The sequence below is a fragment of the Rhinoderma darwinii genome, chromosome 4, assembly GCF_050947455.1.
Source record: "Rhinoderma darwinii isolate aRhiDar2 chromosome 4, aRhiDar2.hap1, whole genome shotgun sequence".
Taxonomy (NCBI): Eukaryota; Metazoa; Chordata; class Amphibia; order Anura; family Rhinodermatidae; genus Rhinoderma; species Rhinoderma darwinii.
Window position 1 is genome coordinate 183,257,977 of NC_134690.1, and position 27,449 is coordinate 183,285,425.

At 38.1% G+C, this 27,449-nt stretch overlaps 1 protein-coding gene across 1 annotated transcript in view; it reads left to right on the forward strand.

Moving 5' to 3' along the window:
- Positions 1-509: 509 nt before the first annotated feature.
- The window catches only part of FAM83B (family with sequence similarity 83 member B), a 106,832-nt gene continuing 79,892 nt past the window's right edge, over positions 510-27,449 (forward strand). Inside the window, exon 1 of the mRNA XM_075864133.1 lies at positions 510-965. Coding sequence (XP_075720248.1) covers positions 510-965 — 456 coding nt within the window. The remainder of the gene's footprint in view (positions 966-27,449) is intronic.

Below are 27,449 nucleotides of genomic sequence, written 5' to 3' on the forward strand. Positions count from 1 at the left end.
TTGATATACTGATGTGAACTGGACATACTGCAGCTGCTAGCAGTAATTTTAGTGATAAAAATATCATAAAACACTGGGTGTGATCAACAGAAGGAATGCCTATACATTAGAGAACATGGAAATAATCACTATTATAAACTGTGTCTTACCATGAATTATGCAAATTTCAGGGTGAACCAAGTGTGCTGACAATATGTGGCTGTATATGTATATATTTAATCTGCATTGTATTCATGTACTGGAGAATTACTATTAACATAAAAACAATTATGATACTGGATATGCTTGATCACCAGAAAGTCTATTGTTCCTGGCACTTAACCACATTCCTTTTTTGAATAGGAAACGATCATATTTTTTTGACGTCCTAAGACGTTTGTTTTAATGAGGCAGCTGCAATAAATTTCCCACTGGCTAAAAAAATACCTGTAATGTCAAAAAATACTGAAATCTGCGTCATCTAATTCAATTTTTATGTGTTTCTTAGGTTTTTGGTCTAATTTTTCAAAATGTCGGCAATGGTAGATACGCTATCATTGCTTTCATCTTTACATGATGAAGGCATAAATGAAAGCATCATAGAGCCTCACTACAAAGAATGGTACCGAGTGGCCATCGATGCTCTGATTGATGGAGGTATTGCTTCATATCAAGACTTTCTTGTTAAGGAAAGAGCTACAGAATTCCTTGCAGAAGATGAAGTCAATTATATCACAAGTCATATTCAGAAGCCAGTGGAGAATGGGGACAATTCACAGGGAGAATCAACAGATGATAATTCATCTTCTGGAACTTATTGGCCCATGGAGTCTGATGTAGAAGCACCAAATCTTGACCTGGGTTGGCCATACGTGGCACCAGGACAAATAGGAAATACAGACATAAACCTTTATTTTCATCCACCAAGAGGACATCCACTCACAATCAAAGAAATGGTCAGAAAGAGTATTAAAGAAGCTAGGAAGGTAAGATCATCTTATTTATGATACTTGATATATTTGCTTTAATTTTAACAATCATTTCGCCAAATCTCTTATCTTTCCATGTTTACTAAAATGAGTAAAAGAAAGCACTCCATTACTTGTCACCAAGTTAGCACAAAGTAAAGGGAGTATGCAGTCACCTCGGGCCGAATGAGGGGGCGCAATTTATAGATTTTTAGTAAATAACAAAAGGGCAGATTAACTAAGGCTGCCTATGATTTAGTTAGCATAATTTAGACCAGGCAGCCAGAAGATGTGCACACTGTGCAATAAATTTGGGGCATCTTGCTAGACAGTTTTGCTTATATCACCTTTTGTTTGGCTTAGTTTGTACCAGTTTGATGTGGCAACAATTTTGCGCACTTTGGCGCATTTAAGCCACACCCCTTCCCCTCTAAGCCCCACACTTTTTTATAGACACTTTTAAAAAGTGTATAGTGAGGCACAAACATCTGTTCTTTTTGGTGCCTTTGCATAATAAATAAGGCTAAAATGAAACCTAACATTTTGTGGCAATTTTTTTTTTTTTCATTTTATGACATATTTTAGATGCAGACAGAGTAGTAAATCTGCCCCAATGTTATTACCAATCAGTATTTACATGTATAAATAAGAACACTAGATGTTGGTGGGCAAAGGAGCAAGAGAAGACAGTTAAATTAATGAATATCCATCTGACAACTATTATGCTGAACTTTAGGGACCAAGTGGGCCACAATGAAACCACTGCCTATGACATCACATCTAACAAAGGGTATGCTTTCACCAAACAAGTCTAAGAGTTAGAGTTTGGATACCAGTTCACAGAGGACTTATGACCTATTGGCCAGCAGTTAAAGGCTATGTAAACCTTTGATGGGCATTTATTTAAATTGTTTAAATAGGTTAGTCGGTGTGTTTGGTTTATGTCACTTTTTAAGTAGTCTTTATTAAGAATTAGATTTACTTTTTTTAGATACAACTGCTCTGTAGTCTGTATACAGAGAAGATATATGTAGTGCTAAATCCTGTCCATGGACCTGAGAGGTTCAGTGACAGCGGGTCCTGCGTGTCTCTGACATGCAGGATCCACCTGTAATCCATCACATCTAAGTTCATAACTTAGATGTGATAGATTACAGGTGGATCCTGCGTGTCAGAGATACGCAGGACCCACTGTCACTCTACCCGTCAGGAGTGCGGGACTGACTATTTCAGGTCATAGCGAAAGATACAACTGCTTTATCTAGAAAAAACAGAGCAGCTGTATCTCAATAAGTAAAAATAATTTAGAATAAGGAATAATTATAAAGTTACACCAGGCACACTGACTGACCTGTTTATATATATATATATATATATATATATATATATATATATATATATATATATACATATATATATATATATATATATATATATATACAAATGCCTCTCAAAGGTGTACAAAGCTCTTAAAATGTGGCCATTCTGACGGGCAGGTCAACATTATGATGAGAGACTGTTTAAAGGTTATATGAAAATCAATTGGATTTTAGTGCTGTCAGCTTCACTTATTGTACATCACAAAAGCTGATGAAAAGCATAAGGGCATGAAAATTTTGGTAATCTTTTTGGTACCACATTCTTTCTATTATATTATGATTTATATAAAATATAAAATTCCATTTCAAACAGAGGTGTCGTTTTAATTTCTACAGTCCCAATGAATATTTATAGTCTTACAAAATGCATAATTAAATAGTAAGGGCTTGTCCAAATGTAATGGAATTGCTGCATATTTTCCATCCAGTATTGCGGATGGAAAATACGCAGCGGAATACAGCAGCAAAGTGGGTGAGATTTAACAAATCTCATCCACACGCTGCGTAAAACCTTCCTGCAGTGCATATTTTACGTACCGCAGCATGTCAATTCCTGCTGAATGAAAGTGGACTGAATTGTTGCGTTTTTCAGAAAGTGGACTGAATTGCTGTCACCATCTTCCGGCATTGAAATAAAATGCCGCAAAATCCGCACCATTTTCTGCAGTAAAAAACATAGGAAGTGGTGCAGTTTTTCCACAGCGGATTGACTGCTAGTTTTAACGGAAATGTTGCAGAAATTTTCTGCAGCAATTCCGTTACGTGTGGATAAATCCTACTGGTTGTCTTCCTGAGAATGTCAGTATATATTTCAGCATTGGAAATGCTTTACGTTACAACACAAATAGACCTATAAGCTTCTTAGAGTAGTAAAAGTATAAATCCTGTTCGATTTCCAAAAACATTTTGGGTGCTTATATTTGCATTAAGAGGGGCCAGTTCCACTATTGCTGACTATTACTTGTACTCAATCACAATCTTGCTAATATTTTTTTGCAGTACTTACGCACTATCCTGTACGACTATGCATTTTCCACTACTAAGGGCAACCACTTGTTCTTATTTCTGCTTAGGTTCTTTAAGCTAAAGTTATTCCTGGAATAGGTCTTGGGAAAGCTACCATGTACCTGATTGTTGGGGCTAATCGAATACTGGTGGCCCAAACATAAGTCTGTGTGATCTGGGCCTTTTCCCCTGCAGGGACCAGAAACAGTAAAATGTATGAATTTTTCATTTTGAAGCCTCACAGTTTGGAAGACCTGAAAAACAACTGGTATCATTCCCCTGCCCCCCCCCCCCCCCCATATGTTACAATCCAGGTCTCTATGAAGCTTATGTTGGAGGATAGGGAGTGAATAGAAAATAACATTGTCTAAACATAGATCATGCTGTATGTTTCTTTTTAATTTTACATTTATTTTTTTAAGAAGCCTAGGATTGTAGCCTTTACTATACATTGGACAGTTGACTGAGATTCTGCATTAATATATTTTTTGTCCCAACTTTCATCTGTCACTAGTTTTTGTTGATATACATTCTGTAAGTTAACAAGAAGCAGGGCAAATATAGAATGGAGTATAACTGCAGGATCAGAATAAAAAGGTTTTGTTTGCAGTCTGTTACTGTGAATAAACATAGGTCAGGAGCTATAGACACAAAACAGTAAGAAAATGTTAACGCTATTTGCAATGTTTCTTAATTTTGATTGTATTAGTGCATTGGCACAATGAGAAAAAAAATGTAGTTGTAAAGGTCATATCTTTCGTAGTGTATACATTGAACCAATCCATAGCTACTGCTGTATGGATTCCCAAAATACCCAATCCAATAATTTACATAGTTACATAGTTGATAAGGTTGAAAAAAGACGCAGGTCCATCAAGTCCAACGTATAATCCTACCGTGTTGATCCAGAGGAAGGCAAAACTCCCATGAGACGGATGTCAATTGCCTCAATATGGGAAAAATTCCTCCCTGACTCCAAATATGCCAATCAGAACAAATCCCTGTATCAACGTTTCATCTCCAGAATCTAGTACCTATAACTGCTTACAAGAAAGCCATCAAGGACCTTCCTGAACTTGTTTAAATAATCAACCATCACAACATCCTGTGGCAAAGAGTTCCATAGTCTCACCGATCTCACAGTAAAGAATCCCCGTCTGTGATGATGGTGAAACCTTTTTTCCTCTAGACGTAGAGGATGCCCCCTTGTCTTTGTTACAGGCCTAGGTGTAAAAAGATCATTAGAAAGATCTCTGTACTGTCCAGTTATACAGTAGATTTGTACATTGTAATTAGATCACCCTAAAGCCGTATTTTTTCTAAACTGAATAACCCCAAGTCTGATAATCATTTTTGGTACTGCAATCCACCCATTCCTATAATTACATTGGTCGCCCTTCTTTGCACCCTTTACAGAGATGTTTTGCAAGCATTTTGTCTAAAACTGGAACAAGCTCATCCACAAGGTGCTGCTTCCTGTCACATGTAATGAACATCTAAGTTTTTTCTCCTGTTTGTAAATCATTAATGTCCTAAACATTTGTAACATTATGCAGAAGAACGTTCTTTGGGAAGTTTGTCTATACCAATTTGCAAAATAGACAATAAAGTTCAATTATAAAAGATCTCGTGAAAATGGGATATGCAATTGTGGCTTATTTATATACCACACACCAATTTTTGTAATCTTTTACATTTGACTGACAATTTTTTTTATTTAGTCATGGCTGATAATGCACAAAGCATGTGCAACACTTTTTAAAACAAAGTATAAGAAGTGACCCCATAGGAAAACTTGAAATGGGGCTCTATTCAACCATGATGATCACCATCAAATTAATCCAGGAAATGAAAAAATAAGGATTATTATGGTCTCCACTAATTTTTCCAATATGGTGAACGCCGTAGCAGTATAAAAGGTTAAAATGGCCGAATCATAGTTTTTTTACCACTTCAATCCCACCAAAAAATGTAATAAAATGTGATCAAATTGCCAGACATTCCCCAAAAGGGTATTAATAAAAACTAAGTGTTTCTGCTTACAAAAAGCCACCTTACACAGCTATGTACACAGAAATATATAAAAGTTACGGGGGTCACAAATTGGCGATTCAAAAAATGTTTCATTTCTTTCAAACGTTTAAATTTTTGTAAGGGTCCTAAAACATAACAAAAACTATATAAATTTGGTATCACTGTGTGTCTGTTCTTTTTTTCTTTCCTTTTCTCCTTAGTTTCTTTTTAAACTATGAAGTTACTATCATGGAACATCAGAGGTCTAGGACATAGGTTAAAGAAATGTGCAGTCTTTAATTTAATTAGAAACTATCTTCCAGCGGTGCTGTGTCTCCAGGAAAGCCGAGATGGGACTCTGCAACAGGGATTGAAAGACAGTGGATGAGCAGGGCCTGTCATTAGGTCTTCTTATCTTTCTCAATGGGGGTTTAAATTCTTATTCATAAAGGGATTGAGGCCCAGATATTGGATAAGCTTATAGATAAAGTGGGTAGATTTGTGGCTCTTTATGGTAGGTTTGAGGGTGTTTTGGCAATTATTGTGGCAGTTTATAAACCTCCTCCTTTTTCTTTAAATATGTTCAAAACTATTCTTGGATATGTGAGGGATAATATGAATGCCCTCTACTTATTATACACAATTGTAATATTGCCCCTGATGAAAAAGTAAATAGATTGCGTAGAAGTAATTTATCTATAAATTTTAAAAAATAACCCCTTTATGGATTTTCTAGGAGAGGTGGGTTGGACTGATGGCAGTCTAAACACCCGGACATACAGCAGTTCTCGTGTTACTCTAAATGCACGGATATTCTCTCCAGAATAGATATGGCAATTACTAATGAGAGAATGCTGAGATTAATTTAAAAAGTTCAATATGACACACAAGGAGAATCTCATCACTCACTGATGTTGCTACCAAAAAACGGTGGCAAGGTAATATTAAGATTAGTCCCACTACACTACAGTTTTCATTATTCAATGATAATATACTGCAGCAGCTCCGTTTTTTCTGTAAATGTGGGATCTGCCTCTGTTTTCACTGTTTGGGATGCTTTTAAAGCATTCTTCAGAGGCTTGATGGTTCTTCTTCAGTCAGCTGAAGAAGAACCAATAGTATTCGGCCTTTAAACTAAAGCTAGCAGTGGCTGAACATAATCTGGTTCAAGACCATTCGGATCTCAACAGATTAAAATGTCATTATTTGCAAGCCCAATATGAACACAATCTACTTTAGTCTTAAGAGATTAATTTAGGCTGTGTAAAAAGAATTTTTTTGAGATGGGGGGAGTATTATTAGCCTCTATAATAAAAAATCAAAATACATCCTCCTTTATTCCAGTAATTAGGAAAATATATGGTTCAGGATTATGTACAAACTCAGAGAGTATTTTAACAGAGTTTGCAGACTATTACAGATACCTCCACTCTTCAAAATCTAATTGCTCAGAGGGGCAAATTAAAAATGATGTAAACTCTGTTGACCTTCAAGGGTTAATGGCTGAACAACTTGATGGTTTGGAGGCCCCCTGAAAATGCAGAAGTTAAGGGATGTGATTAAAAATTTACCTATTCCTTTCGAGGGGTATATTAGGTACCAAAATGTTCTTTTAGAACATTTTTACAATGTTTTATTGCTTCTTTTTCTCAGGGAAAACTTCCCCCCTCTGTGATGGAAGCAAATATTATTATAAATCCAAGAAAGGTTCAGGACCCACTCAATGTGGACTCTTACCAGCCTATATCACTTTTGAATTCAGATATAAAAATTTTAACTAAAGAATTGGCCAATCGACTTACAGCAGTTATTCCTTCCCTAGTGGGTCCAGACCAGACTGGGTTTCTTACTGGGAAATCAATCTCCCGCAATCTCAGGATGGCCTTTACCAATATTCAATATGGTGGTGTTAAATTTCCACAAGGAGCTATATTGTCTCTGGATGCTTGCAAAGCCTTTGACACAGTGGAATGGGACTTTCTTTGAGAAGTACTTTTGGTCTTGGGGATAATTTTGTAATATGTATAAAAATGGTATACTCCAGCCCTAGGGCTAGGATAGGCATGAGATAATTCTCCCCTTTTTTTCTCTGTCTCGAGGCACCCGACAGGGATGCACTCTCTCCCCATTTTTATTAATCTTACTTATTGAGGTCCTAGCAATTAGAATAAGAAAGGATAGGCGGATAAAGGGTTCCTGATGGACGAAATAGAGGAAGAAATTTCCTTATACGCCGATAACATGCTATTATTTCTTAGAGATACATCTGACATTGGCCATGTCATAAAAGTATATGAGAACTTTGGAGAATTTGCAGGTGTAAAGATTAATTGGGAAAAGTCATCACTGATGGCTTTTGACTTCAATTCTGTACTAGGAGGACAAAAACTTCAGGTGGTGGACTCTATTCAATATTTGGGTATTAGAATCTCTACAACAGTATCGGACTTTGTGCCACTGAATATTCTCCCATTATTTGCTACCTTAAGACATAAGGTTAAAATCTTAAACAGGATATTACCTCAATGTGCGTCATGAATAGCAATAATTAAAATGGTAATCCTGCCTTTGGTGCTTCATAATTTTGGTAATGCCCCGGTATGGTTACCTCGTACTATCTTTATAACGCTTCAATTTATTATTCAAGACATTATTTGGAGGGGCAAGCGTCCCCGTATTAAATATGATAGACTTTGTCGACCAGTTAAGATTAGGGGTTTTGATCTGCCGGATTTCTTGAAATATTTCTTGGCATCTCAACAGCAATAATTTACATATGGCAATTCTAGATGTCAATAAAATTTTATTGCAAGAGAGGGGGTTTGGACAGGGTTGGAGTGTTCTCCAAATATTAGAATCAGGAGTCTCCAATATTCGTTGGATCCTTTGTTGAGATTACATGTTAAAGTCTGGCGGGAGCCAAGATTATACTATTGTATGGAAGATATTTAGAATTCACTCCTCTTTGGCTGGGTTAAGCATGGGATAACGCAACTATCTCATTTATTTGAAAATGGTAATCTAAGATCTTTCCAGGCTCTCCGTCTGGATTTTGGGTTACCAAAAGATGGTTGGTTATCCTATCTTCAATTATGTCACTCATGGAATTTCACTAAAGATAAACACAAATATAGGATTAAACCATTTCCCGTTGGGGATATTTTGTTAAATAGACTTCACTGTAAAGGGCTAATCTCACTCTGCTATAAACATTTGAGTTTAGGCCTTAAAAACAATATTAAATCCAATAATAAAAATAAGTGGACAGGGGCCTGAGACCAATTATTAAGCCCTAATGGGAATCTAATCACATTAATATGGAATATTTTTCACTCGATATGGCGCATAGATTTTCCAACTTTATAATAATCAATAGATTACACGCTACACCTAAAAAATGTGTAAGAATGGGGTGTAGATCCGCTGTTAGCTGTCCGAAGTGTGGCTCTCCGGATGCTGACATGATTCATTTAATTTACTTTGGAGATGCCCAAAATTACATCGATACTGGATTCAGGTACTAGATTATATTAAAGGGATAGTATCTTTTTGGACAGATCAGGATGAAACTTTGATCTTGTTGGGTGACTCTACTGGGATAGACACTCTATATAATAAATTACAGGTGCAGCTAATTCTTAAATTATTATTTTTAGCACGCTTAGAAAATCTTAAAAAATGGATCTCTGGTAATCCCCCACTCTTTCTTGTATGGAAGAATCAGTTATATAAGACCATACTTTATGAAAAATCATACTTTGCTGCGGAAGCCAGAAGTAGATATTTTAAATCTAAATGACAGGCATGTTTTCTCTCTTGGACCAAACTGATAAAAACGATGCTTTGGAGGATATATGATGTCATTGGGTGTGTTGTATATTTTTTTTGTGTGTCTTTTGTTTTGTCATTGCAGTTTGGGGAAGAGTGGGGGTAAAAATAGGAGGGATTGGGTTAAATCATGTATGTAGCCAATATGTAATAATGTAATATTTATGTTTTTACGCTGTTAAGTATTGCTTTTCTTGTCAAAACAATAAAAAAATTATAAAAAAAAGAAAATCCAGTTTTTGTTAAAAAAAAATTTGGGTTTTTTCAATGTCACTACCTACATTAAAAAAAGCAAAACATCCTTAAATGACCAATTAGCATTTAAATTTCCTATTTTGTAGATATTACATTTCAGCAGTCATCTCATTATTATCAGGGGGCAGGTAACACCTCTATTACAAAAGCTGTAGGCAGAAAGACAGCTCATTTCCTTCTCTTTCTGCACAATAACCTTTGCACATGTCACCGAACATGCCCAGAGTACTCTCCCATAGAAGTATATAGATCTTTTCTGACAGGTTTCTGGTGTACTGGTATCTGCTGTAATGCAAATCTCTGAACTGCTGTGCATAGCTCAGCCAAAATGGTGGCCCTCATAATCTTGTAATGAAAGCAAAAAAAATACGATCAGAGAATAAAAGCAAATAAGAAAAAACTATAAACTGGAGTTGGTCAATGTGACATCTACTTCCATTTGGCTGCCTTTGCTTTACAGGCCTGGAGATTTATAAAACTCAATGTCATATTAATGACCAATAAATTACTAAGGTACTCTAAGGTAAGTTGTAAAGAAAACTATCAACCTAGCTGCTATTTCCAACTCCTCTTGAGTTCTACACTAGTTGTTCTACTCATATAGGTGAGTCCTGATCAAAGGACTTCTCTCTAGGATGTATATATGTCCTAAAAGAGCATATGGAAAGGGGTTGTCCTTATGAGACTACCGATTTAATTAGGCTTTCTGGCTTCCTATTGACCCAATGTGTGTAGAAACAATCTGCATACTGCTCTAAGCAATATGCTAGTGCTTTCGGAAAAACAGGAAATATAATATCAGTTGTGACTTTTATAGTATTGCCACATTGGTGGCCATATATTAAGCACTAAATTGGTCTCTATATACAGATCATGTCCATAAAGACATACAGTGCACGGTAACGAAAAATAAGTCTCTGCTGGTAAACACAGTCCGCAAAGTCTAAGCTTGGGACCAATCTTTAAGATAAGGAGTTTAGGGTCTGTATTATGACTCCGGGTGTTGCAGCTGTATTAGATTCTGAAAAATGTGCCTGTATTATGACCATCTTTGTATATTACAAAGTTGGAACTCTTTCGTGCTAAGAAAATTGACAAATGGGTGGCCCCTAGGGGTGTGAACCTGAGCTACTCCACCACTGTACAATCAGTGCAGATAGTGTCAGAGCGGCTCCAACAGCGTGATCTTGTGTCTCACAATAGTCTCTTATACCATCTCCCGAGATCACGCTGTCTTCTGCTAGCAACCCATGCAGTGGGAATCTAGAAGCTGAAACACACACAGCCAGCATACAGTAGTAGGAGAACCATAGGGGATCTGGATGCCACCAAGGGGAAGCATGGCTGGAGCTTTTGCTTTCCCTCACCGGCGTCTGTATCTCCTCTGCATCCCCTGCTGCTGCTCTGCTGCAGCCGGCTGCCTGTGGCTCAGCTTCTGGATCCCCTCTGTGTGGACTGCTGTCAGAAGAAAAACAGCATGTTCTCGAGAGATGTGTAAGTCTCACAACATCATTCAGCAGAAGCCGCTCTGACCCTGTGCATGCTGATTGGACAGTGTCAGAATGGCTCAGGTGCACACACCTTTGACACAGGGCAGTGGAGACTACCTAGTTGTCAATTCCTTCATTAATATGCATATCAGGCATGGAATGTAATGACACTGATTGCAGGGGAATGGGGTCACTGAGAGAATGGTGTGGTGGCAGTTTTACTTTTTTGGTGACATGATAGGTTTTCTTTAAGACAGACACAAAGTAATTCTTAGGACGTTACATTAAATATTAGTTGTAAAAGGAATGAGTCTTGATTAAAACATGGACAAGAATGTTCCAGAGAAAAAGGAATATTTATCAAGTCTAAATAAAACCACTTTAGCGATTGCGATAGCCATCACATTTTTATAATCAAATTCCATAGATTCCACTAAAGCCGAATAAACAAACTTTGGTGTCAATGTTTCAACATTAAAAGTAAAGCAGGACACATATATCTGAACAATATTTCAGCAAACAAAGTGACATTTTAGAGAGACAGAGATTCCATGCACAATGAGAATTACTTGATATGATGAAGTTATTGACATATTTATTTATCTGGTCACTATGTTAGCATGTCTTTTATAAATTGTTGTAATTCATATTATTTAAAGGAACACTAAACTTACAAATTACGGACAAAAGTAAATAGGTGATAAACTTGCCTACTCTGTTTGTCAGGTTGTCTGATTTTCTGTATGTTCCTGACACAAACAGCCTAGAAAACTTGTAGCAAAGAAAGAAATGACTTCTTATCTTTTCCATACTTACTGAGGGGGCTGGGCTTAGCCAGGGGGTGGGTTTAACATTTTTTTGACTCCAACTGCAGACAGGGCACTGGGGGGAAGTCTCCTGCTGCAGCTAGTTGTCTCACAGCCAGACAGAAAATTGTGAGGAGTAAGAGGGGGACGTGACAGATCTCCTGTAACACATATAGAAGAATTCTTTATATATTTATAATTTTAGATTGCAACAGGATCAAAGGAATGGAGGAATTGCTTGGATTATTTTTTTCTTTTATAATTTGCTGGTGTATTTCCTATGTTGAGTTCCTTTAATGCAAAGCAATGACTTTTGCTTTCTACTTTTATGTAGCTTATTTTGAGCAATATATTTTATTTGCATGGCACAAAAGTATTTAACATCTCTTACTGTATATTTTAATGGCTACACAGGATCATGTACTAAAGCACGTTCGTATTATAGTGAACTTGGTGAATATCGTATTCATGTGGATCATTTGGGGTTTTCTATAGGGAGTGGAGGCCATCACAGTATTGTGTTGTTTTATTCTTAGCACTATTTAAGACATGTTCACACTAGCATTGTTTTGTAGTTACTCTTTTGATCACTGAAAATTAATGCACTTTGGTAGCAGTTGACTCATAGAAATGAATAGGATCTGTGTCTCACAAAAATATGCTGCAAAAATGCTAGTGTTAATGTTCTCTTACAATTCCAATTTCATACAGTAATGAATGAGATTTCATTAAACAGAGAACAGATATTCCAGATACCCTTGAGGATGGGCCTCTGTTTAGTAGCTACAGTAATTTTTCAATAATTTATGTTAGTAATCTTAACTAGATTATCTCTTTCATTAGGATTCTCTTTGCTGCCCATTTGTACAAGACATTATTAAAACAATAATAATAATAATAATAATAATAATAATAATAACCAGCACTCAGGATTTCTTCTATGAAATATAGTGCAGACAAAATATGGAGGAAATGCATATACCAACTGACCAGATATCTTCTTTCATTTTGTAAGTCAAGCTACAAAGATCATACCTCTCAACTTTCAAGTATTGCCAAGAGGGACAACCAATGCAAATTTTGTCCCTATTAAGCCACACTTCTAACTCCGCACAATCCTCGCTCATATGCACCCAGTTGAGCGCACACATGATCACAGTATAATGCCCTATAGAACCCCCCACTCAGTATAATGCCCCCATTGAACCCCCACACAATATAATGCCCCTAAAGCTGACCCACCACAGTATAATAACCCATTGTGCCTCCCACACAGTATAATGCCAAATAACTGCCCCAACACAGTATAATGCCCCATAACTGTCCCATACAGTGTAAAGCCCCATAGATGCACCCAACCAGTATAATGCCCATACAGATGCCCCTATACAGTATAATGCCCATACAGATGCCCGCGTTCAATATAAGGCCACACAGATGCACCCATACAGTATAATGCCCACATAGATGCCCCCATACAGTATAATGCTACCCCATAACTACCCCATACAGTATAATGTCCCCATTGCTGAACCCATACAGTATAATGTCCCCATAGCTGCCCCATACAGTATAATTCCCCCATAGCTGCACCAATACTGTATAATTCCCACTAAGCTGCCCCATACAGTATAGTGCCACCATAGCTGCCTCCGTACAGTATAATGCGCCCATAGCTGCCCTATACAGTATAATACACTCTTAGCTGCCACCATACAGTATAATGCCCTCATAGCTGCCCCATACAGTATAATGTCCCCTTAGCTACTCCCATACAGTATAATTCCGATTTAATAGGTGCCCTCATACCGTATAATGCCTCCTTAGCAGGTGCCCCCAATACAGTTTAATGCCACATAATGCCTAATGAAAAAATGATATAAGAAATACTTTCCTAGCCCCGTTCCTATGACAAAGGGAGAGATCCCTCTGCTCCTCCGCTCTGTGCGATATGTGGCTAGGCATAGACAGGCGCATTGACGTCACTACATCACGCCGGTCTTTGCCGAGCCAATCGCGGCTCACGGCCGTTTCACACAGTGAATGCTTAAGCAGTGAGCAGACGGTTCTCTGCTTCAGCATTGGATTCAATTGTATCTGCGTCCTGAGGAAGCAAATTCAGTTGAAACCAGGACTGTCCTGCTAAATCCGGGACAGTTGGGAGGTATGACAAAGATGACAATTGGAATGTGGATGGTTGCTATGGGAAACTGCTCCATTTCTTGGTTGTCAAATATATTTCAATAAAGGTGAAAGCAATAATAATGTAATGCGGTAACATTATAAGATTTGTATAGGTCTCCATTATGTCTCTTTATGCTTTCACTACAGGCGATATAAGATTTTATGAATTCCCTAAAATATATTTTAAAAAAAAGATTCTGAAGGCATTGAGGGCTATAACTGTGTAAGGCCTCAAACAGTGTTCAACAGAAAAAAACCTATGTATGAAATTGGATGCTTAAAGAGGCTCAGTATGGCCTCATAGAAGTCTATGAATGCCATATTGTAGCTCCTTAAAACTTAAAGGTTGTACAGTACTTAGCCACAATACGTTAATATGTATGAGCTTGGGTATGACACATTCTATTTATGCTCTTTATGTTACAACACAAATACCTAATAGTGAAATTTTGCTCATTATATTTGCAAAACATTTGATTAAAATGACATGTTCAACAGTATATACAGTATGCATCATATTTGTGTTAATTAAACAGTTTAGTGTTCTTTGTGGTTGAAGGGATAGAAGAATAAATTCTCAAATGCTTTTATGCTCCATGACAACATCCATGAATCAAGGGTAAACTGCTACATTAGCATGACTGGCTTAAGAAAAAGATTGTGAAGGACATTGCTAAAAATGTCACATTGGGAAACGTTGAAGCTGTGGCCCTGATTTGTTATAATACTGCAATTTTACCATAATTATCAGCCCCCGCCGTAGGGCCATAGAATTCTTGTCTAGAGATTCACTGATCTCTAGTTCTAAAAATTAAAAAAATAAATTAATTTCTTAGCTATAACATTAAAAAACAACAAAACAAAAAAACACTCAGCTGTTACCCTCAGCTCCTCAGACTTTTAATGGATCGGCACTGCGCATGACGGCCTCCTCTCTATTTAAAACACCTTCCATTGGTCGAACCCCCACCAATAGGTATAAAATGCTGGAGGCTGGTATACCCCCTTTAAGAAACCCAATCATATTAGAAATATTTGTAGATTCATGACACCTAAAATGAAAATATGAATATTTTACATGCTGGTTCTCTGAATTGTAAAGTTGCTTGTTTTCAAGCTTCTTGACTAAGAAGCATTAATTAGATAAAAGTTTAGAAACATATTATTGTTTTGCAGAATTTATTCAAATAAATGGGCTGAGCTGTAATACCACACACAGCCCGGGACAAGCAGCAAGCAGATTCTAGAAAATAAAAAGAAGACATTTTTCTGATTTGTCATACAACCTCATTTAAATATTTCATGGACTCTTGTTCTCAGGCATGCTTGTGGCAATGTGACATTTTTGAAAGAATATATATTCTATTCAGGAAGCATATGAGTTCACATGTAAAGCAATATATATTTTGCTCCCAGGCGGTTTTGAACAGGTCTGGTGACTAAACACTGAGGATATGAGAAAACTAATAATGACTTCTATATTATTGCACTCTGCAAACTCATGGCTGAATCATTATCTACACAAGCAAATTAAAAAAATAAACCAATAATTAAGAATTCCAACATTTTAATTAACTATTAGAAGTGTCTCAAGAATGTTGTGTCAGTATTTTCTTTTAGGCATGGTACAGAAATTACATGAGATAATTTTAGACACAAAAAATTAATCCGAAATACACACGTGTCAGTCTCCCGCGTCCCACGGTAGCGTCCTTTTTTTGGTTTTTCTCTTTTCTAATTTTAAGTTTGTTATAATCTTTACCATGCTTTGCTAATGTAAACGTGTAGTGCAACATGAACAAAAAAAGTTTATACAAGTTTACCTAATATCTGCCTTAAATAGAAGAACAAAAGAGATTTAACTGATCCGATAAACAACCTGGTTGTTATGGACAGACTTTTTGTCTGCAGTACTCTTCATTCAGAACATGATGGACTGTTTTAAACAAATTCTGCTTATGCCACAAAATGATGATCAATGTGGGTTAACCGTCTCTGATCAGGAGCATGAAGGGATCTTCCACTTTTCTGCCACACAACTGTGCTCCCTGCCACCCCTGTACAGGCAACTGCAACACAGTCCCATTCAAGTCAATGGGGCTGTGCTGCAGTTCCCTACACAGCAAGTAACTGGGAGCATCACTCTGCAGGGAAATACTGTGAAAAAACTGTGGCCCCTTCACTTGGAGGGGGTCCCGACTTTAACTTGGCTAAAAATGTAATAGTTAAAAAATAATAGAATAAAAGAATACTTTAACCCCCAATCCTACATTTATCTGTTGATTCATATATTGATCAGTTCCATTGAGAAAAATATGGCTGCATTTTGTTGTCCGTCCTAGACTTACTGTGGTTCTACTAAACTAAATTTAACCATCATAGAACCCTATGATGATCTAAGATTAGTTTAGTTTAGAAGAAATAAATGGGTCCATGTCTTGTGGTTCATATACTGACATTACAATACGTTCATATTTCGGCTGTCTGAAACCACCTGCGGTTCTATTAAATTATAAACTTAAATCACCATAGAGTTTCACAGTTATTTTGATCTAAGTTTGGTTCAGTATAACCATGAGGGCCCTTATTCTTGAAGCCATAATATGGATGTTAACACACACTTATATTATGACGTTCTGAAACCAGTTTTTAGTTATCCTTCAATTACTGTACCGCTCAAATTTTGGGTTCCCACTCTGTTTCAATCATGTTTTGTTGTAGGTAACATATGTAAGTTCATCTTTCAACTCTGTTTTAAAATATAGAAAGGATAGTAAATCTGTAATGTGAAACTCATCGGCCCGTACAAATACTTTAACTACAGAAATATGCATATAGCTGGCACTTTCCAAACCTGCGATCATTTCATGTTGATTTGTGTTCTAAATGAGGAAGGAACAAGAACTGGAAAATGTGCATATTTATCATATAAGCATGAAGAACAATTTAAGCAAATATCATGGTCAAAATATAGATAAGAGAAAGTAATGTAATATTTTTAGATGATATGCAAAGAAACTAGTCTCATTAAAGTCCTTCTAACAGTGAATGAAATAAGTAAATTAATTGAATTTAAAAGAAATTGAACAAATTCCAGTATGGGTCGGGGTCTGAGAGAGGCCAAGAAGAGATGGATGCCTCAGCCCCTTTCTTCTAGTTATTATGTGGTCTCAGAGCCTGGACCCTTAACAATAGTATCTTCTGACATGTCTCTATGACAAAAAGGTGCCCATTTACTTTAAAGAGGCTCTGTCACCACATTATATGTGCCCTATCTTGTACATAATGTGATCGACGCTGTAATGTAGATTACAGCAGTGTTTTTTATTTAGAAAAATGATTATTTTTGACAGAGTTAAGACCTATTTTAGCTTTATGCTAATGACTTTATTAATGACCAACTGGGCGTGTTTTACTTTTTGACCAAGTGGGCATTGTGGAGAGAAGTGTATGATGCTGACCAATCAGTGACCAATCAGCGTCATACACTTCTCTCCATTAAATTATTCTGCACATAGTGATCTTACTAGATCACTATGTGCAGCCACATACACACTCATTAACGTTACTGAAGTGTCCTGAGAGTTAATAGATATCACCTCCAGCCGGGACGTGATGTCTATTCACAATCCCGACACTTCGGTAACGTTTGTGTGGGATTTACAGTACAGCAAGCGTAATCTCACTAATAATGGAGATATTGGAATTGGTGCTACTGTCTAATGTGTATGACTATAACAAGCAAAAGTCTCATGGTAATTGCCTACAAGTAAGGATCCTCTAAGGTCCCCTATGGAGTTTCAATATTTAATCATATCATCCATCATATATTAAATACAGACTGGATTAAAAAATAAAGGTAATTTGTATAGATACAATAACTCCATCACATGGATACTGTATGTTCAGTTTGTTCTATATGTGGATCACCTAAACAAAATTTTCTGGGTTTCACTAACTGGGTTATTGTAATAGTCGGAATTATTGAAAAGATGTATATTGCAAAAAGTACTGGTTTAAACTTCATCATCCATCATTTCTATATTTACTGTACATACAGTGAAGGAAATAAGTATTTGACCCCTTGCTGATTTTGTAAGTTTGCCCACTGTCAAAGACATGAACAGTCTAGATTTTTTAGGCTAGGTTAATTTTACCAGTGAGAGATAGATTATATAAAAAAAAAAAAGAAAATCACATAGTCAAAATTATATATATTTATTTGCATTGTGCACAGAGAAATAAGTATTTGATCCCCTACCAACCATTAAGAGTTCAGCCTCCTCCAGACCAGTTACACGCTCCAAATCAACTTGGTGCCTGCATTAAAGACAGCTGTCTTAAATGGTCACCTGTATAAAAGACTCCTGTCCACAGACTCAATTAATCAGTCTGACTCTAACCTCTACAACATGGGCAAGACCAAAGAGCTTTCTAAGGATGTCAGGGACAAGATCATAGACCTACACAAGGCTGGAATGGGCTACAAAACCATAAGTAAGGCGCTGGGTGAGAAGGAGACAACTGTAGGTGCAATAGTAAGAAAATGGAAGACATACAAAATGACTGTCAATCGACATCGATCTGGGGCTCCATGCAAAATCTCACCTCGTGGGGTATCCTTTATCCTGAGGAAGGTGAGAGCTCAGCCGAAAACTACACGGGGGAACTTGTTAACGATCTCAAGGCAGCTGAGACCACAGTCACCAAGAAAACCATTGGTAAGACATTACGCCGTAATGGATTAAAATCCTGCAGTGCCCGCAAGGTCCCCCTGCTCAAGAAGGCACATGTACAGGCCCATCTGAAGTTTGCAAATGAACATCTGGATGATTCTGAGAGTGATTGGGAGAAGGTGCTGTGGTCAGATGAGACTAAAATTGAGCTCTTTGGCATTAACTCAACTCGCCGTGTTTGGAGGAAGAGAAATGCTGCCTATGACCCAAAGAACACCGTCCCCACTGTCAAGCATGGAGGTGGAAACATTATGTTTTTGGGGTGTTTCTCTGCTAAGGGCACAGGACTACTTCACTGCATCAATGGGAAAATGGATGGAGCCATGTACCGTCAAATCCTGAGTGACAACCTCCTACCCTCCACCAGGACATTAAAAATGGCTTGTTGCTGGGTCTTCTGGCAAGACAATGACCCGAAACATACAGCCAAGGCAACAAAGGAGTGGCTCAAAAAGAAGCACATTAATGTCATGGAGTGGCCTAGCCAGTCTCCAGACCTTAATCCCATCGAAAACTTATGGAGGGAGCTGAAGATCCGAGTTGCCAAGCGACAGCCTCGAAATCTTAATGATTTACAGATGATCTGCAAAGAGGAGTGGGCCAAAATTCCATCTAACATGTGTGCAAACCTCATCATCAACTACAAAAAATGTCTGACTGCTGTGCTTGCCAACAAGGGTTTTGCCACCAAGTATTAAGTCTTGTTTGCCAGAGGGATCAAATACTTATTTCTCTGTGCACAATGCAAATAAATATATATAATTTTGACTATGTGATTTTCTGTTTTTTTTTTTTCTATAATCTATCTCTCACTGGTAAAATTAACCTAGCCTAAAAATTCTAGACTGTTCATGACTTTGACAGTGGGCAAACTTACAAAATCAGCAAGGGATCAAATACTTATTTCCTTCACTGTATGTAGATCACTAGGTTATTCAACAAAAGCACTATCCTTGATAAAATAAGGCTGAGATGTTATTGCATTCACAAGTATTGTAGGCTACATTTCAATTAAAAAAGAATTGATATGCAGATTAAACATAAACATAGAATATGTCAAATCACTAAGGGGTAAGGCACTTCTATTCACTAATGCAATTGATTTCTTTAGAAAGTAAAATGTACAAGGCCAGAAAAAAAAGGAAAAAGTAATCCACCCTGTTTAATAATTGCTGAGTCAAATATTGTGGACTGCCCAACCCTCTCTTTTATATAAGAGAATTACAAGCATTTTTGCCGAGGGCTTAGAAGTGTAAAAGTATATGAACAGGCGTAGTAGAGCTGAGCTTGTAAATACAATAGAGAGGAGCTTAATTTGCCTTTCAGTGCTGTACTAAGGCTGGGTTCACACAACCTATTTTCAGGCGTAAACAAGGCGTATTATGCCTGAAAATAGGGCTACAATACGTCGGCAAACATCTGCCCATTCATTTGAATGGGTTTGCCGACGTACTGTGCAGACGACCCGTAATTTACGCGTCGTCGTTTGACAGCTGTCAAACGACGACGCATAAATTGACTGCCTCGGCAAAGAAGTACAGGGCACTTCTTTGCAACGTAATTTAAGACCGTTCTTCATTGAACTCAATGAAGAGCAGCTCAAGATTTACGAGCGTCACAGATGCCTCGCATAATACGAGGAGGAGCTTTTACGGCTGAAACGAGGCAGCTGTTTTCTCCTGGAAACAGTCTGTCATTTCAGCCGTAAAAGCCTCTCATCGTGTGCACATACCCTAACACTCCGATCTGTGGTTTTCCATTAGATTGCTAGTGAACTTTTTGAATATGCTACCATAATGTGCAAAATAAACAGTCCAGGTCTGAGAAAAGTGTACAATATTTCAGTAAATGTTTGGATGTTTATTTTTACATATAATTTTTTATTCTACTGTACCTACAAGAACCAATATATTTGCTATTCAGTTCAGGGGAACGTAAGGTGCTACTTAGGGTACCAAAAAATATATAATGGTGGGCTTCTACTGTCACAAATAGCAAATACTTGAACATTGTCATCCAAGCCTATAATCATTCAACATGAGTTCTATACTGAAGATACAACTTGCTAGAGGCAACGTCAGTAGTCACAGATTGTCCTTGTAGCTGTTTCTGTGGTTTATGAGGTGCAGAACTTCTGAAGGTGGGTTCCATGTGTTCTGAACGTGCGCCAGTGCCTTCTGTGGTTTGTCCATGCTGGAAAGATAGATGAGATCATATGACATTGAATAGGGTGTGATGAGTTAATTCTACCACTTTGCTAAAGAGAGTCATTGGTATGTGGCGCTCTCTGGATATTATCCTAAGTTATCATTAACAATTTGATGTTTATTGTGATCGGGAACTATCTGTAGTTTAGCGTTGTAAGGCTTTACATTATTGAATGTGATGTGGACTTCTGTCATTTGTATAATATACTTCTATTAGTTGTCCTTTATGTGAAGCTTTCTTCTTTTCTTTTGCTTACATTTTCCTATGATTAGGTTGCATTATAGTTCAGGACCAATTTACAGCTTGAGTTCTCTATAATGTTTTAGTTACTCACCTGTACTGTCTATTAAGTGGGTGAGGATGAAAGCAAGCTCATAAAGAATGAGTACACAATGTAGGTTGTCCACGATGTGTACATTTGGTATTTAATATAAGAACATAATGTTGGTTGTCCAAAATGTGTACATTTTGGTTTTGAACTTTAAAGCAAAAAAAAAAAGCAATGAAGACGTCAAATAATTTCAATGTACTTTTTAAATCTATGTAATGACATATACTTTTAACATGATTAATACGGAAAGAATCAATGGTGAATAAACCTGTCATTGAGCTCAGTGACATGTACACTTTTGCCATCATTACTCTTTTACAATCCCCATGAATGATCATGGATGACGGAAGGTGATCATATTTCATAAACCCACAATCGTAATTTATAGAACAGCCAATAATGGTCAGATCAATTTAAGTGGGGTCATAACATATTGAGAATAAGATATAATCTGACCATTATTATAATAGCAGAAGAAAATAATCTTATGCTACAATAACCTTGACTATATTTCTGCTCAATCTCTGTACAGTTGTCCCTCAAATTACAATGGCCTCAGATTACAATATTTTAATTTACAATGTCCTTTCCTTGGCCATCGTAAATGGAAACTACAATTAACATTACCATGGCCGATCTGTGGCACATGTTATTAGCTGGAAGACCCAGCCAATCAGCATGCTCATTTCACTGGTAAAATGCCTGTAGTTAGCCACAGGAAATAGCCAATCATTGCATCACATTGGGGGCAAGCAGAGCCAAAATGTGGATGCTGTATTAGTTAAATGGGTTGTCCCATAATCAATATTTATCACCTATCCACAGGACAGGTGATACATATCTGATTGGTGGGGGTCCAATCAATTAAGAGAACGGGCTTACCTTGGAGTTCTTGGGTGCCCCATAGGAATGGAGGTGATAGTGCACATGCTCAGCCAACCCTCCATTCATTTCTATGGGGCTGCCGAAGACAGCCCCATAGAAAGCCCCATAAAAATGAATTGAGCGGTGGTCGAGCATGCGCACTACCGCTTCATTCCTATGGGGCTCTCAAAAATGGCAATGTAAGCCCATTTTCATTATCGGTGGGGGAGCCCAGCCGTAAGACCCCCAGCGATCAGATATTTATCACCTATTTTGTGGATAGATGATAAATTATTATTATGGGAAAACCACTTTAAGGGCATGTGCTGAATGGCTTTGCAGTAGTTCTCCTCTGCGGTACAGTATAGTGTTACATGTACTGTACTGCTCTTTATCTGTACTACATGTACTGTACTACACTAATCTTTATCTGTATTGCATGTACTGTTATCTATCTGTGCTACATGTACTCTACTGCTCTCTAACTGTACTTCATGTACTGTACTGCTCTCTACCTGTACTACATGTACTGTGCTGCTCTCTACCTGTACTACATGTACTGTACTGCTCTTTACCTATACTACATGTACTGTACTGTACTGTACTGTACTGTACTGCTATTTACCTCTACTACATGCACTTTGCTGCCATCTACCTGTATTACATGTACTGTACTGTTATCTACCTTTACTACATGTACTGTACTACTCTCTACCTATACTACATGTACTGTACTGCAATCTACCTGTATTACATGTATTGTAATGTTATCTACCTGTATTACATGTACTGTACTGCTCTTTAACTGTACTACTTGTACTGTACTGTTCTCTACCTGTACTACATATACAGTACTTTCATCTACCTGTACTATATGTATTGTACTGATCTTTACCTGTATTATATGTACTGTACTGCTCTCTATCTGTACTACATATACTGTACTGCTCTGTATCTGTACTACATGTACTGTACAGTTATCTACCTTTATTACATGTACTATACAGTTATCTACCTGTATTACATCTACTATACTGTTATCTACCTGTACTATATGTATTGTATTGATCTTTACCTGTATTTTATGTACTGTACTATTCTCTAAATGTGCTACATGTACTGTACTGCTCTCTACCTGTACTACATGTACTGTACTGCTCTCTGCCTGTGCTACATGTACTGTATTTGTCTTTACCTGTACTACATGTACTCTACTGATCTTTACCTGTATTACATGTACTGTACTGTTATCTACCTGTACTACATGCACTGTACTGTTGTCCACCTGTGCTACATGTTCTGTACTGCTCTCGACTTGTATTCCATGTGTTGTGCTGCTCTCTACCTGTACTATATGTACTGTACTGCTATCTGTACTACATGTACTGTACTGCTCTCTACCTGTACTACATGTACTGTACTGCTCTCTGCCTGTGCTACATGTACTGTATTTGTCTTTACCTGTACTACATGTACTCTACTGATCTTTACCTGTATTACATGTACTGTACTGTTATCTACCTGTACTACATGCACTGTACTGTTGTCCACCTGTGCTACATGTTCTGTACTGCTCTCGACTTGTATTCCATGTGTTGTGCTGCTCTCTACCTGTACTATATGTACTGGACTGCTATCTGTACTACATGTACTGTATTGCTCTCTGCCTGTACTACATGTACTGTAATGATATTTACCTGTACCTCATATACTGTACTCTTCTTTACCGGTACTACATGTACTGCACTGCTCTCTACCTGTACTAAATGTATTATGCTGCTCTCTACCTGTACTACGTGTACTGTACTGCTCTCTACCTGTACTTCATGAACTATACTCCAATCTACCTGTACTATGTGTACTGTACTCCTATTTACCTGTACTACATGTACTGTACAGTTATCTACCTGTATTACATGTATTGTACTGTAATCTACCTGTACTATATGTATTGTATTGATCTTTACCTGTAGTTTATGTACTCTAGTACTCTTTAAATGTGCTACATGTACTGTACTGCTCTTTACCTGTGCTACATGTACTGTATTGCTCTGCCTGTACTACATGTACTGTACTGCTATTTACTTGTAATACACTGTACTGTTCTTTACCTGTACTACATGTACTGTGCTGCTATCTACCTGTACTGCATATACTAGACTGCTATCTACCTGTACTAAATATACTATACTGTTCTCTACCTGTACTACATGCATTGAACTACCCTCTACCTATGCTACATCTACTGTACTGCTATCTACCTGTACTACATGCAGGGCCAGTTGTAGACAAAGTATGGCCCTGGGCAAAGTTAAAAGTGGGCCCCAAATGCTGAATTAGGGCCTTTTCACATTGCGGTTCCGTTGATGGCTTCCATCAGACCTTTCTGTCAGGGAAACCCATGAACGGAAACCAAACGGAAACCATAGTTTTCCGTTTGCATTACCACTGACTTCAATGGTAATGTTTCTGTTGCACATGGTTTCCGTTTGTCTCAGTTTCGTAAGGTTTAATTTTTTTTTGGTGGAAACAGATTTGCAGTCGATGGATTCCACTGACGGAAAGGTCTGACGGAACCCATCAACGGAAACCAAATGCTAATTACTGTAGTTAATTCAGATGGCGGTGTGCAGAAGTCTGCATTGCTTATTTCTAGTGCCTCCAGAAGTGTTGCAAGCCCCAAAGCATATGTCCCCCTCTCACACAAAAAAATTATCTATATACATATACAGTTATTAAATCATACCACTATACGAGATGAAATATTACCTGCATACTGTTACTGAATATAACCTACTATTATAAGACCAATATTACCAATAATGATACATTATAAGGTCCAAGTAATACAGCCACACCATAACCAGTGACTGAATAATACCCCTATACTGTTACTGAATAATACCGCTACATCATAATCACATAGTGACTGAATAATACCCCCCCCCCATACTTTTACTTAATGAAAACCACTATACAAAGGCCAATATTACCACCATATAGTGACCATATAGTAGTAGATGGCAGTTATACACAGGAGCTCTGTTGATGATATAAGTGAGTACAGCATATTTATATCCAGTGACTCACAGGTGATGTTTTCTCTGATTAGAGTCGTTCACTTTCCCTTTTATTCTCTATCCGGCCCAGACCACTGTGACGACTTATTCCAGCCATGACTTGTCTCTGCAGAATTTGACACACAGACATGTTGGTTTCTCGCTTTTCCAGCACCCTCCACATCTATACCCCATCCTCTAAACAAACTCGTAATCCACAGTGCCCCAGACAGTAATAATGCCCTGGTCACCATAAAAGTTCCCCATCAGTAACCGTGCCCACTTTGTGCCCCCACAGTACTCATGCCCCCTTTGTGCCCCCTGTAGATAGCACCACACACAGCCCCCTGTAGATAGCACCACACACAGCCCCCTGTAGATAGCACCATAGTCCTCTCCCCCTTGTACATAATGTCACAAACCCCCCTAGTAGATAGTAGCACACAGCCGCCTTGGTAGATAGTGCCACACAGCCCCCCTGAGTAGATAGTGCCACACAGCTCCCCCTTGTGTATAGTGTCACACAGCCCCCTTGGATATAGTGCCACACAGACCCCCTTGTATATAGTGCCACACAGTCCGCCCTTGTATATAGTGCCTTACAGCCCTCGTTGTATATAGTGCCATACAGCCCCCCTTGTATAGAGTGCCACACAGCCCCCGATCCCTTGTATATTGTGCCACACAGCCCCCCTCCCTTATATATAGGTCCACACAGCCTCCCTCCCTTGTATATAGTGCCACACAGCCCCCCCTTTGTATAAAGTGCCACACAGCCCACCCTTGCATATAGTGCAACACAGCCCCCTCCCTTGTATATAGTGCCACACAGTGCCCCTCCCTTGTATATATTGCTCCACAGCAATCTCCCCCTGTATATTGCCACATAGCCCTCCCAAAAAAATATTGTACTTACCTTGCCCCATTCACGCGCTGAACAGAGCGTTGCACAGCCTCTGGATGGGATGCTTGCGTAGACCAGCATGATGCAGTGGCTTCATCACGCTGGCTTAACGTGGCCTGCAGCCTATAGTATTCTTTTGTATCTGCATCCTGAAGACGAACATACAAGTGAATGTGGCTGTCGCTAGCATCTGGGCTCCCTCTGGCTCCCTCAGGCATGCAGGGGCCCATGGCACCCAGCCCATAAATGTTATGGGCCGGGCATCTGGGCTCCCTAATGCCTCGGACCCCGAAGCAGCTGTGGGCAGGGGGCCCTGAGCAATTGCCCAGTTTGCCCCCTTTGCCCCCCCTAACACTGGGTCCTGGCTTCATATACTGTACTGCTATCTACCTGTACTACATGTATTGTGCTGTTCTCTACCTGTACTATATGTACTGTGCTACCATCTACCTGTACTACATGTACAGTGCTGCCATCTACCTGTATTACATGTACTGTACTTCTCTCTATCTGTACTACATGCACTGTACTGCTCTCTACCGGCACTACATGTACTGTACTGCTCTCTACCTATACTACATTTACTGCACTGTTCTCCACCTGTACTACTTGTACTGTACTGCTCTCTACCTGTACTATGTTTACTATACTGCTCTCTAACTGTGCTACATGAACTTTACTGCTCTCTACCTGTGCTTCATGTACTGGACTGCTCTCTACCTATGCAACATGAAATCATCAAAATATGTAAAAGCTGCAGTGTTTACAAATATCAATAAAATATAATAATCACCTTGTATCACTTTTACTAGTTTCTCAATTGTTATAAATAACATAATAGAATTAGTTGTATATACTGTGTAAAATTGAAACTTAACTTAGACTTGTGTTCCACAGTTCTCAATAGAAAATGTAAAAATTAAATCAGGTTAGCAAATTATCTACAGAAAAACAAATCGATAATGACATTAAAATAAACCCCAAACTTTTTTATAAATATATTAATCCCATAAAGAGCAAATCTGATAATATCGGCCCTCTTAAAGATAAGCACGGGGATACTATTGTAGAGGACAAAGGGAGGGCTGAGATATTAAACACATACTTTTCATCTGTGTTCATTGATGAGCTCCCAGTACCAGATATTCAGTGGGACAGTGATAAAGGTTCCCCACCCAATATTAACTGCTTAACACAGGAAGAAGTACAGCTACGTCTGAGCAAATTAAATATTGATAAATCCCCTGGCACAGATGGAATTCATCCACGAGTGTTAAGGGAATTAAGCTCAGTGTTGATAAGACCATTGTATCTCATCTTATTAGACACTCTTGTAACAGGATCAGTGCCACAAGATTGGAGGACTGCTGATGTTGTACCAGTATTTAAAAAGGGTAAAAAGGTGGAACCGAGTAACTACCGTCCAGTAAATTTGACATC